This window comes from Notolepis coatsorum (assembly GCF_963971535.1).
Source record: "Notolepis coatsorum genome assembly, chromosome: 6".
In the NCBI taxonomy this organism is placed as follows: domain Eukaryota; kingdom Metazoa; phylum Chordata; class Actinopteri; order Aulopiformes; family Paralepididae; genus Notolepis; species Notolepis coatsorum.
This window is the reverse complement of record NC_140170.1, coordinates 49,440,283-49,457,064: the sequence shown is the minus strand read 5'-3', so window position 1 is coordinate 49,457,064 and position 16,782 is coordinate 49,440,283. Positions and strand designations below refer to the sequence as shown.

At 44.8% G+C, this 16,782-nt stretch overlaps 1 protein-coding gene across 1 annotated transcript in view; it reads right to left on the bottom strand.

Annotated features, from left to right (window-relative positions):
- dyrk4 (dual-specificity tyrosine-(Y)-phosphorylation regulated kinase 4) overlaps positions 1-16,782 on the bottom strand; it is a gene marked incomplete at both ends in the record, with an annotated part of 38,074 nt that overhangs the window by 11,682 nt on the left and 9,610 nt on the right. The window contains 4 exons of the mRNA XM_084315554.1: positions 1,012-1,148; positions 5,101-5,264; positions 6,798-6,942; positions 9,607-9,753. Coding sequence (XP_084171680.1) covers positions 1,012-1,148; positions 5,101-5,264; positions 6,798-6,942; positions 9,607-9,753 — 593 coding nt within the window. The remainder of the gene's footprint in view (positions 1-1,011; positions 1,149-5,100; positions 5,265-6,797; positions 6,943-9,606; positions 9,754-16,782) is intronic.

Genomic DNA, 16,782 nt, shown 5'->3' with positions numbered 1-16,782 from the left:
TTATTAGACACGGGCCAGTGGTTGTATTAGTGACAAACAGATCAAATCTGATTCCTGACGCAGCATCTTTTGGAAATCAGCGTTTATTTGCTGAAATATGACATTCCCCTACGAGAGACAGTCTACTATTTGAATCTTGGTATCTATTTGAAGAAATGTTATGGATGGTGTTGTTCGTCTATTCCATTTATGGTGATTTCATCCGTTGCTCTAGATTCAATGCTCAATGCATTTTACTGATTAAATGAAGCCAATATCTCAATCACACTGTAAATAACTAGTTTGTGTCCTTATCTGCATACAAAATGTCCATGCAATTTGCTCTGAAAGGAAGGGTTACGGCAACACAGCCTTTGCTAAATATACCAATGTTACCACTTCACTAAATGTACCAAACCCCTATAAGATGAGACACCACATCTTATACACTATGCTTGACTGGCGTTTAGTCCTCGTCTCTCTGCCTGAGGCTGCCCTGTGACAGTTTGCACCCATTTTGTTTTCTGCATAATTGAAAGGCGACGATGGACCCGGCGGCTCCTGAATCAACCAACGAGAACTCATACTCTCATCACACTCCCTCAGGTCACCAGAGATAAGAGAACGGGTAAGGTAACACCACAGGGTGCCGACTTCCATCCTTCTAAATTGGGATCTCTGCGATCTAACAGACTCCTGGAAATGTAAAATGATCATAGGTCAGGCATGTGGGAAAAACCTCGGGACAGGGTCAAGGATGGTCATGGATAGATAGGGCAAATGAACCTAATGGTCTCCAATGATGAGGCAGCAGCCTGTTTGAATGTGACAGAGGACACACGTTTGATGTAAAAAAAAAAATGTATACAAATCTTCCCATGTTAATTAGATAGATAGATACTGAATTTACTTTCAAGGGAGGGTTTTCAAACGGAGTGTGAATTGCTACATAAATTGAGTATTTGAAAGCATCAATAAAGTACTACTATTACTACTTCCACTACTACTACCTCTACTTAATTTTTCCTTTACCTTTTCTTATTGCGAATAATCTTGATGGCCACCATCTCATTGGTCTTGTGGTCCAGACACTTCAGGACCTGTCCAAAGGAGCCTTTCCCGATCACCTCCAGCACCTCATACCTGTAGGCAACATGGTCATGCAGCACCTGGGAGCCAGAGATGGAGAATACAGATGCCATCAGATACAAACCTTTTTATTAATATAAAGATGTCATGTCATGCGGCTGGGTGGCGCAGCGGAGATTGCGCTCGTCACCAATGCAAGAGGCTGCGGTCTCGACTGCCGGAGTCAGCATTGCTTGAGGCTTGGGCTGATCACTATACTAACCCGTTTGGCTGGGTTAGGGGGAGGGCAAGTCATGGGTGGGAATCTGGCGTTGTGGACAGCGACGCCTACAGGTCAGGTCTGGGCGCTTGCTCAGCGGAGAGTCCTCGCTGCCAGGTGAAAAAATAGTCACTGGCTGTCGCCGCGTGTGTCGGAGGAAGCGTGCGGATGACTTCAGGGTTCCCTTGTACCGACCAGTAGGAGAACATGCGCACAACAACCAGGTAGGGGAGGGGGGAATTGGCACAACGACTGAATTGGGACGGGGAGAAAACAGAGAAAAATCGGAGAAAGAGAGGATAAAAAAAAATATTAAAAAAAGATGTCATGTCATGCGGATGGGTGGCGCAGCGGACATTGCGCTCGTCACCAATGCAAGAAACACTAGTCTCGAATCCGGCTGTCAGCGTTGCCTCCGGCTTGGGCCGGCCGTCATACTGACTCAATTGGCAGAGTCAGCGGGAGGGGAGTCGATGGGTGGTAGTCTGGTCGTGGTAAACAGCGACTCCTACAGGTCGGTCAGGGCGCCTGCACAGCAAAGACAGGAAATGGCGGGGGCAGTGTGAGCCTCCCACACGTTACACCTCGCCAATGAGAGTCCGCGCTGGCAGGTGAAAAGAAGTGACTGGCTGCCTCCACATGTATCGGAGGGGACATGTGATGGGCTTCTATCCTCCCTACGACCGGCCAGTGGGGGGCACATGCGAGCAACGATCAGGACAGGGGAGGGAAAATTGGCACGAGAGGAAAATTGGGATGGGAGAAAAAAAAAAATCACAGAAAAAGGAGAAAAATTAGGTAAAAAAAAAAAGATGTCATGTCATCTTTTTAGAAACAAAGAGATGGCGTAGTGCAGCGGTTCTCAAACTACGGGCCGCAACCCAAAATGGTGCATTGGCAAAAAAAACTAAAAACAGATTGAGTTTTCCACCTGGCAGCTGTGTGTATTTGCCATGTCTCGCCCCTTCATCAACGGAGGCCGACACACAGTATTGCAATACACATCTCACTACATGAGGGGGGTCTGGTCCTTTGTGTGTAACCTGGACTCACAATGAATAGATTTGTTGTCAGAAGCGGTGCCGGTTGGCCGCGTTGAAATGGGCTCTGCTATACCACACTGAAGTGAGGTGGCTATCTCGAGGCAGAGTAATAAATCACCTTTTTTAACTCAGAGAAGAAGCGCGGATTTTCCTTGCAGACAAAAACAACCCATTGGCAGAGAAATGTGCTGATAATGAGCTGGATTAAGAAACTCTGTTAGTGGCACTCCAGGATAATCAGCAGAGATGTTGGGGTATTTACTCTGCTTGATGGCTTTTTGTAGGAACAGAATGTTGCAATTTTTTTAAGCCCATCATCTGTAGCCACATAGAAGGGCTCATTGAACAATTTCGAAGAGAGAGCGATGACAATTTGGTCAACTGGATCAAATATCCGTTCATTACGCATGACGCAGCAGGCTCCCATTGTCTGAGCAGGAAGCGCTCAATGATCTTTCGTGTGATGAGCTACTGAAAGTCAAGTTCACTGGACAGGCCCTCGCAAAGTTCTGGATATCAGTCCAGAACGAGTACCCAGTGTTGTGTAATGCTGCGCTGAGAAAGCTTGTTCCCTTCGCAACACAGCTCTGTGAGGCCGGATTTTCAGAGTAGAAGCGGATCTCGGTCAAACGTGAACGCATTTTCTTTTGATGTTCTGGTAACATATTTTGGCTAAATATGCCTCGTTTTATAAATGTGTATACAGAAACAATTCCGTTGCTTTTGTTGATAATATTCATTAATTAATTAATAATTGCTAACATAGTGCTGTAATTTCATTTTCTAATAAATATGCATGATCAAGTTCAACAACGTGCGCTTTTATTTTGATATTCCTTATTTCCACGTTGAAATTACACGATACGTTATGTGTGGGGTCGCCAAAAAAAATCATAATGAAAATCACAACTGGCCAGCAGGCTATTTAGTGTGATGTCGGGAAGCATTTGAAAAGTTGTGTAGTCTCTCTACATTAAAAATGGAATTCACAGTAACATATAAATAAATTGTAATGAAAACACTGCATGCGCACCATTACATTCTGCGTCCTCAGTAATGTAGGCGTAGGCCTGTGTTTATTAGCACATTGAGCAGGGAAACGGGATCCGATCACAAGTGGTCACTTGAGACGCATGTGGAGATGCATTCTGATTCCAGGTCAGAACAGGCGTACTTTGAGCTGCCCACTTGTGGTCGGATCACCCAAGACGCATGTTAATGCCAGATGTAAACAGGGCCTCTGTCTCCCTCTCAACGAAAAAATTACTAAATAGAGGAAAATATAGGGTTACATCGATGCTACAGAGTACCGATTCACACTAGATCAATCTGTGCCAAATTTCAGTACCTTGAGAGCATTGTTAAAAAGAAATTAAAAAAAGACAAAAAAAGAAGAAAAGGGGCTGCATAATCATATTTCAACCCAAAGCAATTTACATGTTTAGTATAAGAGTGTAATATTTTTTTACTTACAATTAGTTGCATACAATAAAAGACCGCAACAGGAATGAAAAACTGTTTGGTATGTTACAACAATAAATGTCAACGTGTTCTAAATACATAATCTTGAAATTGAAGTATTATTATTATTTAATTTTTTTACAACCAAAATAAAAATGTTGTTATTACAGAGAGTAAAGAACTGAAAAAGCTATCGTTGGGTACTGGTACCGAAATCCAGATACTGGTACCGGTATCGGTTAAAATGTGAATGGTACCAACCCTAGAGTGGACTGTCCTCTCTCCTGAAAACAAACCATTTTTACATTAACTGGGCTGCAGAATCATAAAGGACTTGATTCAAGTAAAATTAATACATTCACATGAACAAAATCGACAATATCATTTTCGATGAGAATTTGTTAGGCATAATGAACAACAATCCAATGTTGAGAATGACACGTTATGTTTGTTACCTTTTTTATGCTACATTACACGAACCCTTTAAGCTTATACAATCGCACAAATGTGAACTGAACATTCCAGTGGCTAAAAGGTCATTGAAACCTATGGAGTTCCCAGATATTGGAAAGGGTTCCCCTCACAGACTTCTCCACTGTCCCATTTACCAGTCAATAGTAATTGTATCATGACCGTGTTCCAGCCTATGACCACAGACAGGAGAACAGGAGAATAGGGACGCAAGGGTCTGAACAACAGCCACAATTAGTCAGACGAAGACGCCTCTTGCATGCAGCAGTAGTGACTAAGACATGGAGGCTCATGTTCCCATGACAGCTAGGTCAAAGTTACGCGGATTCTGTGACCTCAGACCTCAATGTAACTCTATTATAATGGTAAACAATGAAGTCAGTTTAACAGATTAGTTAGTTAGTAGACCGGTTAGTGTGTCTGAATTGCTGGATTAGGGTCAAATGTACACACGTGGTCACATATTGTTCAGCTTAGGCCGACTGAAAGCTTCCGCCTGCGTGTGCGTGTGCGTGTGTCCAGTATGTCCTCTATTGTTGATAATGAGATTTCTTTTAAAATACACAATTCATTATTTCAAAAAGTAAAACACACAAATTACACAACACATAATTATGACGCAGAATACAAAAGACCATAAAGCGCAACATCAGAGAACGTACACTAACACAGTAACACTACCCACTCCCCCTCCTGAGCTCCAGGGCAATAAGGGATGAACCCTGCAGGTTGGGGCATCATGGGTGTGCTTGGTCGGTTTGTGGTGAGTGGGTTTGTGAATCCATTCCATGACATTACCCTGATGTAGCTGCCCTGTTCGTCATCGTAGCCGGAGTTCTGTGGCGAGCTGAGGGAAGCCTCAATCTTCTGGGCGCCCAGACCCAGGAAGAAGACCTCGGAGTAATCCATGATCTCCTCCTGCTCGAACTCCGACAGCCGCTCCTGGAAGTGCTTCAGCGCCTCTGCGTCAGGGTGGGAGAGAGCGAGATGAGTCACTGACATGTTTTTATTATCCTTATTAAAAGCAAGCTGACTAAGAGCACATGCCTTATTCACAGAAACAGCCCGGAGGAGGAGGAGGAGGAGGAGGAAGGAAGAAGAAGAAGAAGAAGAAGAAGAAGAAGAAGAAGAAGAAGAAGAAGAAGAAGAAGAAGAAGAAGAAGAAGAAGAAGAAGAAGAAGAAGAAGAAGAAGAAGAAGAAGAAGAAGAAGAAGAAGAAGAAGAAGAGAAGAAGAAGAAGAAGAAGAAGAAGAAGAAGAAGAAGAAGAAGAAGAAGAAGAAGAAGAAGAAGAAGAAGAAGAAGAAGAAGAAGAGAAGAAGAAGAAGAGAAGAAGAAGAAGAAGAAGAAGAAGAAGAAGAAGAAGAAAGAAGAAGAAGAAGAAGAAGAAGAAGAAGAAGAGAAGAAGAAGAAGAAGAAGAAGAAAAGAAGAAGAAGAAGAAGAAGAAGAAGAAGAAGAAGAAGAAGAAGAAGAAGAAAGAAGAAGAAGAAGAAGAAGAAGAAGAAGAAGAAGAAGAAGAAGAAGAAGAAGAAGAAGAAGAAGAAGAAGAAGAGAAGAAGAAGAAGAAGAAGAAGAAGAAGAAGAAGAAGAAGAAGAAGAAGAAGAAGAAGAAGAAGAAGAAGAAGAAGAAGAAGAAGAAGAAGAAGAAGAAGAAGAAGAAGAAGAAGAAGAAGAAGAAGAGAAGAAGAAGAAGAAGAAGAAGAAGAAGAAGAAGAAGAAGAAGAAGAAGAAGAAGAAGAAGAAGAAGAAGAAGAAGAAGAAGAAGAAGAAGAAAGAAGAAGAAGAAGAAGAAGAAGAAGAAGAAGAAGAAGAAGAAGAAGAAGAAGAAGAAGAAGAAGAAGAATTATCTCCAGTTCCACAGTTCTGATCTGATGGAATATGCTCGCTCTGCCACCTTTTTGACTAGAGTCTAGTCTGAATGTGGGCAAGGCCTTGAGGATGTGAGAGTGTGTTGCTGAGGGAGGGGAGCGTGTGTTGCTGAGGGAGGGGAGAGTGTGTTGCTGAGGGAGGGGAGAGTGTGTTGCTGAGGGAGGGGAGAGTGTGTTGCTGAGGGAGGGGAGAGTGTGTTGCTGAGGGAGGGGAGAGTGTGTTGCTGAGGGAGGGGAGAGTGTGTTGCTGAGGGAGGGGAGAGTGTGTTGCTGAGGGAGGGGAGAGTGTTTTGCTGAGGGAGGGGAGAGTGTGTCTTGTTCACACTCTTTTAACTGCTGACCTTTCTAGTTACCAACTCCCTAGCCATTGAGTAACTTACATGAGTATGTGTACGTTTTGGATCATATTTATCTCTCAATCATAGAGACACTATGTTCATAACTTCATACCATACAAAACAAAATAAAAGTGTTGTACTGTGCATCAGTACTAAAGTTCTCTTGTGTGTGTGTGTACTGTTTATGCGTCTCTGTTTTTGTGTTTGTGTGTGCATGTTTCTCTGTGTGTTATCATAATGTGTTTGTTGGGGTTAAATTATTTCTATTCTATTCCATTCCAGTATCATACCTATGGGAGCCATTGGCGTGCTCAGGGTCTCGTGTGGCTCCTCCTTCAGCTTGCTGCCGGGGCCCTTGGCGGTGAGCGAGTCAGACAGGTGGTCCATCGCTGCACCAAAGCGCACGGCGAACGGCTGGGGCTTCGGCCGCTCCTCCTGTCCAATCAACCAGGGTTAGAGCTCCATTACTTTTCAATTCAACCCATTCAAAATGGAAAGGTTTATTTATTCTCAATCATGTCCCAGTCGACTGCATATAAAAACCTTTTTTAGAAGAATATAAAATATAAGAATTAGTGCCGTCAATCGATACAAATATTTAATCGCATGATTGTCCATAGTTAACTCGTGATTAATCGCAAATTAATCGCATTAAAAAAAGATGATCTACCTTAAACAGATCTTTTTCAAGTTCCAAGTTTTAATACTCTTATCAACATGCGAGTCAACAAATGCTTGCTTTATGCAGCCATTTAACACAAAAGGATGACCCTCATGCATTGCAAATTTGCATCAAATTCAAAACAGAGTGATGCACAAAATAACTTAAAAGAAAAAATAATAATTTTAAACAATGAATAAAGTGTGCATGAAATAATAGGGGAAAGAAAACGTTAGGAACTTGTTACATTCACCCACACAAGGGCTGAGTAATCACCCCCCCCCCCTCTCTCTCTCACACACACTCTCCCAGCTCTCTTTCTCTCTTGCCCCTTCCCTTCTCTCTCACCCCCCTCTCTCTCTCTATATCTCACACACACACACACACACACACACACACACACACACACACACACACACACACACACACGTAATTTGATTACTGTAACATCCGAGTAGTGTCTTTTTTATTTACCCACCAATAACTTAAATAACATAAAACATAAAAATCCCCATTTAATTTGACATACTAATAAAAAAGACCACATCCCTGCAATCAACACACAGGGGTCAAAAGGTCAATTCCTGTGTCATTGTTGCTTCTGTAGGCACTGCCATTAGCGTGTTCTGCTAAATGATTATACATATCCATATATGGATTCAGACACATCATCAGGCCTGCTGAATCCTACCAGGGGGCTAAATGTCATCTAATATTGTGAAATGCACTGCCTTCTCCGTCTTCTCCAGGCTGATGCTACAACAATATAATTGTTGTGTAAGTGTGTGCAGAGATGCAATGAACTCCAGTTGCAGAGCACAGTAACGCTAGCTCTATTGACGAGCTTCCCGCAGATTCTTAGGGTTAATTCAAAACCCGACCTAACTAATTATTGCAAGTTCGCATTGTGTTTTCGAGACAGAGAGTCTGAACAAAGCCGCTGCTGAAATACAGTATAAAATTACCCTTTTCCCTCAAAAGTCTCCTTTCAAATCCTCCAGCCGAGCAGTCTTCATTTTCGGGGAAAGCTCGACGAATAAAACACATTACTATCACAGTTAACCTGTCAGGTCAAGGTGCTGATCTTATTGGCGACCTGTGGTGGCAGCACTGAGCAAAAAAGGGAGGTAGGGACCGCACTCTGAATATCGTTGGTTTTTATTTTCAAAGGACACAAAACGTTTTCGGCCATCCGGCCTTCATCAGTGTGTAAATGACAACTGTGACAAACATAACTTAAGTAGGCTGTACTTGACACCAGGTGGGAACAATCGGCAATCAGTTAACAGTTAACAGGCTAGGTTGACGTCATGATTGGTAGCAGGGCTAGATTGACAAGTAGAATACATAATATCACAATATCACAATATCACATAAATGTGTATGATGGTAATATATGAAAACACCAAATTGATACATATTACAATATTTACAGACCTGTATGGAAATAAAAGGCAGTACATTGGAGTGCATCAGGTTGTTAAACCGTTCATTAAACAGTGTACTCGTTTTTCTCTCTCATACAGTAGATAACTTAGGGTAGCATCTATAGGAATGGAGCCAAAATTGGACTCTTCATTCATCCCAGATGGAATACATCGATTTGAGCCGATGTCAATACAATATATAATTTAATTTACAACTCTGTATGGAACAAAAAACAGTACATTGGGGGTATCAGGTTGTAAGACCGTTCATTAATCAGTGTACTAGTTTTTTGTTTATACAGTAGATAACTTATGATAGCTAGAGGAATGGAGTCAAATTGAACTCTTCATTCATCCCAACTGGATACATAGATTTGAGCCGATGAATCCATACACATTCTCGTTGCAAAAGCAGTTGTTCATGGTTGCCACCTCTTCTGAGCATTCATCGACTGGAGGATTTGAAAGGAGACTTCGGAGAGAAATTGTATAATGTATTTCAGCAGCGGCTTGTGTTGATCCCTTCGAAAACACAATGCAAACTTACAATACTTAGTTAGAACGAGTTTTGACCTAAGCCTCAGAATCCATGGTGGTTGGTTATAGAGCTTTATGTAATGAATACAAAGCTTGTCAATAATCAGCATTATACAATTGAAAACATATACATACAGTGTATATCTTTCAGAATAAAATTATTTTGCTGAATTACCTTAGTTTAATGTTATGTTACTTGCATCAATGTGATACCACTTACTATTATTAAAGGGTCACTTCACTAAAATAAATGATACAATTTATAATGTACATAATCGCAAACATATAGCAAAAATGTAAACACATCTGCACATATTAATCGACTTTGATAGTCAAAGTAAAGTTCATGCGTTCATTGAATATAAAATGATGTAGATGAAATAGGTGTTGCTATTTTGTCCTACTCCTTCATTTCACTGAGCTATAATTAACACAACACAAGGATTCAGGGTCAGATCACTGGAGGACATTCACCTGGTGGTTCTGGTAGCCATTTTGGACTCCCTTGTTGGTGATCTGGGGCAGAATAGTGTCGGACTGCTGGTGGTAGTGTTTGGCATTGCTGACCACCACCTGGACCACGGCCGGCTCCAGTTGGGGTAGAGTCCCTACACCAAACTTCTGGAGGGAGGGAGAGGGGGAGAGAGAGAGATAGAGAAGAGAGAGAGAGAGAGAGAAGAGAGACTTTTGATATTCTTTATTAAAACATCTCAACTAAAAACAGTCAGTAGAGACACAAAAATCTCACGGCATCTTCATGAAACCAACACACACACCCACACACGCCCGCTCACCTGCACACACACACACCAACGTTTTTCTTCAGCACACATAAAACCCACTTGACCTTCAAATGCATATGTTCAGCCCCTCCTCCCCCACAGTACACATTGCAGTCCCCAGGCATTCATGAACGCATCAACATTATGTCTCAGTGACAAATACATGAACTCTAATCTAAGGCGTGCAGAAATCATACCCCTCAACATAGGCACCAATTCCGTAGGACCAACGCCCCTGATCCTATTCCTACGGGTCAGCCAAATGGCTAACTTAGCCTGCCCGTAAATAAGGTTCAGTAAAACGCTCACAGCCTTGTTACGTAATGAATATGTATGGCCGAGGATGAAACTCTCCACACAGAACATCACCCCCAGCTTCACACACAACCCTTTGAGGAAACACAACACCCTATTGATTCTTTGACACTTTAGGAAAACTGAGTCTCAGATACTCCACAAAAGGGGCACCCATCACCCACCCCCGGATCCCCCCGAGCCAGGAACCGATTTGTTGCCAACACCCCATGCGTTATCCTCCACTGTAGGTCCCCTGACCGCTTAGGTAGTGGCTGTTTGTAAAAGACCCTCCACCTGAAGCTAGCAGTGCTGCCATCACCCAGCACCCCCTGCCACTGATGCTGCCTGATGTGTCTGACCTTCATGCAGGTTATGTACAGAGCCTTGCCACATGCCAGGCTAAACTGCCCCAAGCTGGGGGTGGTAAATGACAATAACAACCCCCCCCCCCTCCTGCCAGACTCCATTCTCTGCAGACACCTGCAAGGCAGGGAACTCCAGCACCTCCCCTCCCTGTGGCATCACTCTGCGGTCTGTGACATAGTCCGGCAGAACCCCCAGCACTTCCCTGATAAACCCTTCCAGCAGTCTCAAAGATGTTAGTCCAGTCTGAAGAGAAAGCTCCTGGGGGGGTCTTCCAATCCCCTCTCTCTGGCGACAGTAAATGCAAACGTTTTCTGATGCCCCCTTGTTACGACCCTGGCTCATGGGCACGCAACCTATGTGCAAACCAACACCAAATCCCCGTGCTCTAACTCAAAATTAGGGTTGGGCACCGAAAACCGGTTCTAATAGGAACCGGTTCCTAACTTCCGGTTCTGGAACATTTGAATTGCGATTCTAAATTTCGATTTTTTTTTTTTTTTACTTTTCTTTTTTTTTTTTACTTTAATACCCTAGTTACAGTACAGCAACCAAATTAAACTGTATCAAGTCAACTGAAAATGTGAATAGTATGATTTTCTTTTTGAAATAAAAAATCTCCTTCGAAATAAGCTGTGACCTGTTTTGACCTGCACCTCAAAGAATCGGAATCGAGAATCGTTTAGAACAGGAATCGATATGGAGAATCGGAATCGGAACCGGAATCGTTCAAATCCAAACGATGCCCAACCCTACTCAAAATGCTACTATAGCAAGGAACTATTAATGTAAATGTAAACTAATATACTAATGTAAACCCAACGGACACGGACTGGAAGAATGTGACAGCTCTCCCTCTAAGCACCGACTCTGCATGTGTGTTACTAGGGCTGGCTTTAAAGCTCCCAGCAGGTAACCAATCAGCACTAATTGGCTAATTGGCAGCCCTCACCTGCATGCCCCGTGACACAGGAGTAATCAGGCCTGCCTGCACAGTGACACAGGAGTAATCAGCTCCTGGTACATAACACCTCCCCCACCAAACTGGTTGCCCCAGAGGCAACCACCACACAACAACCCATAGACAAAAACAAAAAAAACAACTGTGACCCATTAGTTGTCAGGGCCACTACCACAACAGTGATAGCGGGTCGGCCCCTGTCGAACACGACCACCAACCGTGTTGTATGCTCCCTTTCAACAGGCCCCTCCACCGATCCGTCAAAAATAGACTGCAAACCAAAATCAACCTGAGAACTGCGCTCAACAGAACAGAACACAGCACAACAAAAACCATAGATCACTGATACCACCACCGCGCCCATATCCATCCCACCTGGCACTGGCAGTTCAGGATACTGCAAACTGTGAACATCCAGAGTAGGATGTACCGCCTCAGGTACAGCCCCAGCGTACCGGGAACATGGCAGTACGACAAGTCACAAAAACGTCTGGAACACCATCTAAAATGGCGTCACCCAAAATAACATTGTCCTGATCAAAATCAAAATGGCTGCCACTCAACAGACCAGGCGGCTCCTGCTCCACAGGACACAGGTAACTAGGTTGACCATCACACCTAGTGCATGGCAGAGAATCAGTGTGGACATGTGGATCAATGTCAGAATCATCAACTGACATACTGGGACCATCCCTGCCCACAAGTGAAACATTAGGGACAATAGAGCTACTGTGGGAAGGCTGGCAGCCTAAGTCAGGCTTAGTAGCCTCTCCAACTAGAACGGTGTCACATGAAACAACAGCACCTCTCATAGCATCCTTCCCACACTCATCCTCCAATTCGTTCGTGGCCTCAGCCACCGTACAGGCTGGGAAGACCTTGAGACACTGCGCTGCCATATCATCTCCTGTCACATGCTTCTCCGGCACGCATGTCAACTCTGGTTTCACCACTGGGCCTAACACAAAGCCACAATCAAGAGAATCATTATGCAGAGGAACATCCACAGTGTGCTTTCCAAAATTCTCAACAGGTACACATTTTAATTCAACAAAGAATGTGTCACTAAGTGTAATGTCCCAAGTCGAAGTATCAACAACATCACTTTTGTCCTTTGACATTTCCCGTGCCACAGCACACACAGGGAACACTCCTGGATGTTTCTGTGCCAGCTCATTAGGGACCTCAGAAACCACAGGAATGGGAGTTACAACCGGAGTAGCCAACACTTTGTCACCAGCCAAATCATTCCCTAGAATGAAGGAGACCCCCTTTATGGGAATGTGAGAACATACCCCCACAACAACATTGCCTGATACTAAGGGAGAATTGAGCGTGACCTCATGCAAAGGTGCATCCACAAATCCACCCCCAAAGCCCCGAACAACGACACCGGAATGCAAAGAAGAGTTTTATGAAAACGGCAAAACCCCCTCCAGAATGAGGGACTGAAAAGCACCGGTATCTCTCCAAATTGTTATAGCCTGTTTGGACTCTAGTGCATTAGTCAGGGAAACAAACCCATCCATCATAAACCTTGAGGAACCCTCAAGCTCTTTGTCCACACTTTTGATACTTCCTCCATCACCATCTAACGTTGGCATAGGCGTTCTGCCTATGGTTTCTACCAGAGCCACGGTTCTGACATTCTTCTGCTCAAGCACCGGGCACCCAGCAACGATATGACCAGGTTCTTTACAGTAGAAACAGATAATCCCTTCTGGGAATGCACCAGCAGAACCACCCCGCCTAGGAGGTGAAGTTAACTGACCAGCAGACACAGGTTTCGGGAAACGGCCCCCCTGAACAGGACACCTATCCCCGGACTCAACACGGTAGTCCTCCAAAAACACGGACTTGTGCGTCAACACAAACTCATCAGCGAAGACAGCGGCGTCGCCTATCTTCGATACCTTACGCTCATTTAGATGTGTGGAAACGGTATCAGGAACACATCTTTTAAACTCCTCTAGGAGAATCAACTGCCTAAGCTGCTCTCTTGACTCTGCCTTCTGAGAAGTGCACCACCTGTCAAACAGGTTCTCCTTCTCCCTTCCAAATTCAACATAAGACTGCCCCTCCGACCTGCGATAACCTCTAAAACGCTGACGATAGGCCTCTGGGACCAACTCATAAGCCCTCAATATGAAAGCTTTAACAAGCTCATAATCAGCGCTTTGTTCAAGGGACAGAGCAGTATAGGCTTCTTGTGCCCTACCAACTAAAACACATTGCAGCAGCAGTGTCCAGGCGGTATCAGGCCACTTCAATGTGGTTGCCACCCGTTCAAAAAGGGGAAAATATCTTTCCACGTCTTTCTCAAAAAATGGAGGTACCATCCTAATATTCCTGCCTACATCAAAACCGGAACGTGACTCTGGATGCAGAGCACCCGCCTGCAAGGCAGCATACTTATATTCAAGCTCCTTCTGTGCACGCTCGTGCTCCAGCAGCAGTTGTTTCTCCTTAAACTCACGCTCATGCTCACGCTCCTCTTTCCTCTCTCTCTCCTTAAGCTCACGCTCCTCTTTACTCTCTCTCCTTAAGCTCACGCTCCTCTATCCTCTCCTCACGCTCTCGCTCTAGCTGCCTTTCCTTAAACTCCAACTCCCTAAACCTCCACTCACCCTCTACACCAGGTAATAGCGGAGACGCGCCAGACGAAGGAGGCTCCTCCACCCTCTCCTCAAGCACCTGCTCTCTAATGAGTAACACCCTTAAAGCACTCAAGGCAGTCGGCTTCAAACGTTTCTCACCTGCAGTAAGCTCTAACCTGTAGTGTATAGCAATTTCTAGAAGTTGTTCCTTGGAAAACTTCTCCAACACGTCATGAGACGGGCGATCAACAAAGTCCTTGATGGAAGCCATCGTTACTGCACCAGTCACTACAAGCTACCCACTTTACTTTACAGTCACGAAGAACCACCAACGAACCACGAAGAACCACTAAAGAACCACTGAAGACCCCCTAACGAACCACTGAAGAACCACAAAGAACTACTGAAGAACCATGAAGAACCACTGAAGAATGCTAATGCCAATAACAACAACCAGAAGGGAACGCGGTGGAAATGTGAGCTCTACGGAGCGCACCTTTCTAGGTTGCAAAAAATATATAAATAACATAAAAATAAAAATAAAACACACCCACCCTAAATAGACGTGTCATACACGCAGGGTGTTAGGTACTACCAGGTATGCTCACCAAACACTCAAACAAACAAAATAAATCCAACAAACAAATCCAAACAGGTGCGCCTTCTAACCTGATATGACTACATATGCTTCTACATCTAAACTGCAGTCAAAACCGGCCCACCACATGTCTACCCTAAGAAACACTAAATCAAGCCCTACCACTCTACCTGTGTTTTCTGGCCGCCCTAATCTACCTACCCTTAAACTAATGCCCTGTAGACCTAACCATCTTCAACCACACCTGCTACCAGTCAAAGATCATACTTGACCATCCACCCGTCCAGTACATGATACGGTACCAGACAAGCAGATGGTGCTAATCCCTTCCCTGACTGCCCCAGGAGTACGTGGTGCACAGGAAGCTAACCAACAACCAGAAAATAATGTCCCTATCTACATGTGGTGCCCACTAAACTATATATTTTAACAGCATAAGTAGTCACATCAAATTACAAACAAATATGGCATACTCACCTGTTTGATGAAATGGCTCAAGCCCCCACGTTACACCATATGTAACGAACACCACCCAAACCATAATACCATGACACCCCGTGTAACACAAAAAAAAAAAAAAACCAAACAAAGTTCTAGGGGTAAAATATCCCGGACGAGCGCCCAACTGTTACGACCCTGGCTCATGGGCACGCAACCTATGTGCAAACCAACACCAAATCCCCATGCTCTAACTCAATGCTACTATAGCAAGGAACTATTAATGTAAATGTAAACTAATGTACTAATGTAAACCCAACGGACACGGACTGGAAGAATGTGACAGCTCTCCCTCTAAGCACCGACTCTGCATGTGTGTTACTAGGGCTGGCTTTAAAGCTCCCAGCAGGTAACCAATCAGCACTAATTGGCTAATTGGCAGCCCTCACCTGCATGCCCCGTGACACAGGAGTAATCAGGCCTGCCTGCACAGTGACACAGGAGTGATCAGCTCCTGGTACATAACACCCCTCTCATGAGCCACTGTCTCAGGGTGGCAGAACGCACCGACCCCAGGGGGAACAAAGTGTTATAGAAGAGAGGCTCCTCCCATGCCCATGGTCCTTGTGCCACATCCTCCACTCGTGTCTTTCTCAGCAGCCACCAAGCCCTCAGCACCGACAGGTAGAAATCCGAGACCCCCGCAGTGTTCAACTCCTCCAGCTCCATCAGGAACAACTGCAGGTCCAGCCCTAAACCACCAGCCTTCCGCAGCAGTGCTGTATGCTGGCCCCCTCCAGCATATTCCCGTACTGTATTGTAGCTTATGTGCTGCCTGGAGCCTGAAAGCATTCATCCTGCTCTCTAAGTCAATAAGGCCTTGTCCTCCTTGAACCGGCAAATAAAGGACTGCGGCCCTCAGCCAGTGATGTCCGGACCAGAAAGAAATCCACCAGCTTCCTCTGGATGTCTGCCAGGAAGCCTCTGGGGGGGTTGAGAACAGCCAGCCGATGCCACAGGGATGAAGCCACCAGGTTGTTGACTATGAGCACCCTCCCTCTGTAGGATATCTGCGATAGCAGCCACTTCCACCTCGACAACCTAGCCACCATTGTTTGTGCTACGCCCCCTCCCAGTTTTTGCTGACCCACCCCTCTGAACCCAGATATACCCCTAAAAGCTTGAGGCCATTCTCACCCCACTGTAGCTCCCCTGGTAACTGCGGTAATGTCAGGCCCCTCCATGCCCCACACTGCAGTGCCTCACTCTTACCCCAGTTCACCCTTGCTGAAGCTGCTCTCGCATACACCTCGAGGCTATTCTCTATGGCTCTTACCTCCTCTCCATCCCTGACAAAGATGGTCAAGTCATCCGCGTAGGCAGAGAGACATATTGGCCTGTCAATGCCCAACTCAGGTGAACACACACCCTTCAACCTCTTCCTCAACAAACACAGAAAAGGCTCAATGGCCAAAGTTGTGAGTTGACCTGACAGTGGGCAGCCCTGGACTGGCCTGCTCAGGCCCCCACCCACTTTTATCAGACAGGAGAGAGAGAGAGAGAGAGAGAGAGAGAGAGAGAGAGAGAGAGAGAGAGAGAGAGAGAGATCTGATC